Here is a 1,991-nt window from a genome sequence, read left to right as displayed (position 1 = left end):
CGTGCTCCCACCCCTAACACACCTCAGTCACATGCACACCCACGTACACACGCACACAGCAACAACAAACAGCCTCTGCGGGGACAGCAGCAACAGCAAGCAAGTGTATTGTCAACTCACGGCGACAATAGTAAACAGCTTTAAAAAGAAAGCAACTCATCTAGATCATCGAAATTAGTGCAGTCTGCAATCTGAGCACACCGCCAGCGGTGTGCTACGGAAATATCCAAACGACTCAACAAAATAACCATTCACTAGGGCGGGCGGGCATGGGCACTACACTTGCAAAGCAAGAAGAAAAAGAATGCCGCAGCCGGAGCGCATGCTCCTAATATCTCGCATTTGCGAGCAGCAAATGTTACGTCATGCAAAAGAAAGACAAAAAAGAACTACATTTCTCGTTTCTTTCCTACGTCAGCCAACGAGAAATGAGGCATTTCTTTTTTACTCTCTTTCTCACTCCTGTGTGCAGCCACACCATACGTGCTCCCACCCCTAACACACCTCAGTCACATGCACACCCACGTACACACGCACACAGCAACAACAAACAGCCTCTGCGGGGACAGCAGCAACAGCAAGAGCAGCAAAGCATAGCTAATGGATGGCCAGTGCCCTTGACACTGAGAGCATTGCTGAGAGTGACTCCTTGAAGTACATCCGCATGGATGTTTCGCTTCTCCAGCCGCCCTGACGTTGGATCAGTCTATCCGGGACTCCTGCTGCCGCGGCCACCGATGCTCCCCCAGAACGCAGGCTATGCAGCCCAAATGCGCTTGGGTTGAAGTTCGCTTGGCACAGCGCGTCCTGGATCAGCTCTCGGGCACGGCTGTAAGACATCTGGTCCCGGACAACTTGACTAGCGTTTCCTTGCCGAATACAGCCGAACAACTTCTGGTGGCCTTCGTAGCCACCTCTAGACAGCAGTCGCTCTGTTAGAGCCACTGGGCATACTGCTCCATGCCATCTTGACAGCAGCACCCAGTTACCTTGGCGCAGTTGATCATTTTTTCTCACTTCGAGAAACAGTGCCATGTAATCTTCCTTGATTTCGATCTCGTCGACGTATATGTTTGACAAGTCGTTCCACCGCAAGAGCCCTGCGAAGCCAACGGTCATCAGAGTCGCTGTCTGCAAGTTCTGCAGTGATTCATTGCGCAAGAGCCTGGTAGCAACTTGGTTTAGCATCTGCTTCGTCATCGGCCTCTTCCGGTTCTTCGGCGCCGCCAGCAGTCGTTTGGCGGCCTGGACTAGGTTCCGAACCTGTGCGTTGTCTGTGGGGTCCGGTAGGCCTCGCACCTTGTGCGACCAGGCCAACGCGCAAATAGCGGATGTTATTGGTGACGCTGTCCGTGCCTCCTGGAGCAGCTTCACGACATACAAACATATGTGCCAAGACTCGGCTGGTACGCTCGGGATCTCTTGACTGCTAGCCCACTCTTGCCAGCGCTGAAATGTCGACAAATACTTGGTCACTGTTCCCGGTGCCCTACTCGCCAACATGACTTCTGGAATCTTCCTGGATAGGTTCACGAGCTCCTGGGTTGGCTCCACTTGAACCGCCCTCAGCTCTAGGCATGAACACAAGATCATAACGTGAGGCGCCTGTCAACAGAGTCATCAGCATTAGCGTCGGCTTCAGCATCTGCAGCAGCTATCAGCATCACTTGAAGAGCATTATACAACGGCATCAGCAGCAGCGTCTGCCAGCCCTGTGGGCTACAACATCGTCATCGGCATCACCAGCAGCAGCATCCATCCGCCCTGCGGATTATGACATTGTCAGCAGCATCTGCCTCCTGCCCTGCAGGCAATGGTGTTCCCTGAACACCAACATAGGACAATGCCTCGTGCACCGTGCACTCACATGTGCTCGCGCCACAAAACCACAGCAATCGTGTCAGTACGCAAATCAGCAACAGTTATTCTTCATGCACACTCTTAAAGCCAGCATTTCTGAATAATATTGCTTGCCCCCCAGCAAGTTGTAA

The 1,991-nt window shown here is 52.7% G+C and overlaps 1 protein-coding gene across 1 annotated transcript; it reads right to left on the bottom strand.

Moving 5' to 3' along the window:
• Window positions 1-597: 597 nt before the first annotated feature.
• On the bottom strand, window positions 598-1,593 carry LOC135827114 (uncharacterized). Its single transcript, XM_065339638.1, has one exon. It carries the CDS (start codon window positions 1,591-1,593, stop codon window positions 598-600), a length of 996 nt encoding a protein of 331 aa, XP_065195710.1.
• Between the last annotated feature and the right edge of the window lie 398 nt (window positions 1,594-1,991).

The sequence above is a fragment of the Sycon ciliatum genome, chromosome 11 (genome assembly GCF_964019385.1).
Source record: "Sycon ciliatum chromosome 11, ocSycCili1.1, whole genome shotgun sequence".
Taxonomy (NCBI): Eukaryota; Metazoa; Porifera; class Calcarea; order Leucosolenida; family Sycettidae; genus Sycon; species Sycon ciliatum.
Note: the sequence above shows the minus strand (reverse complement) of the source record. Positions and strands in the feature narration are given on the sequence as shown.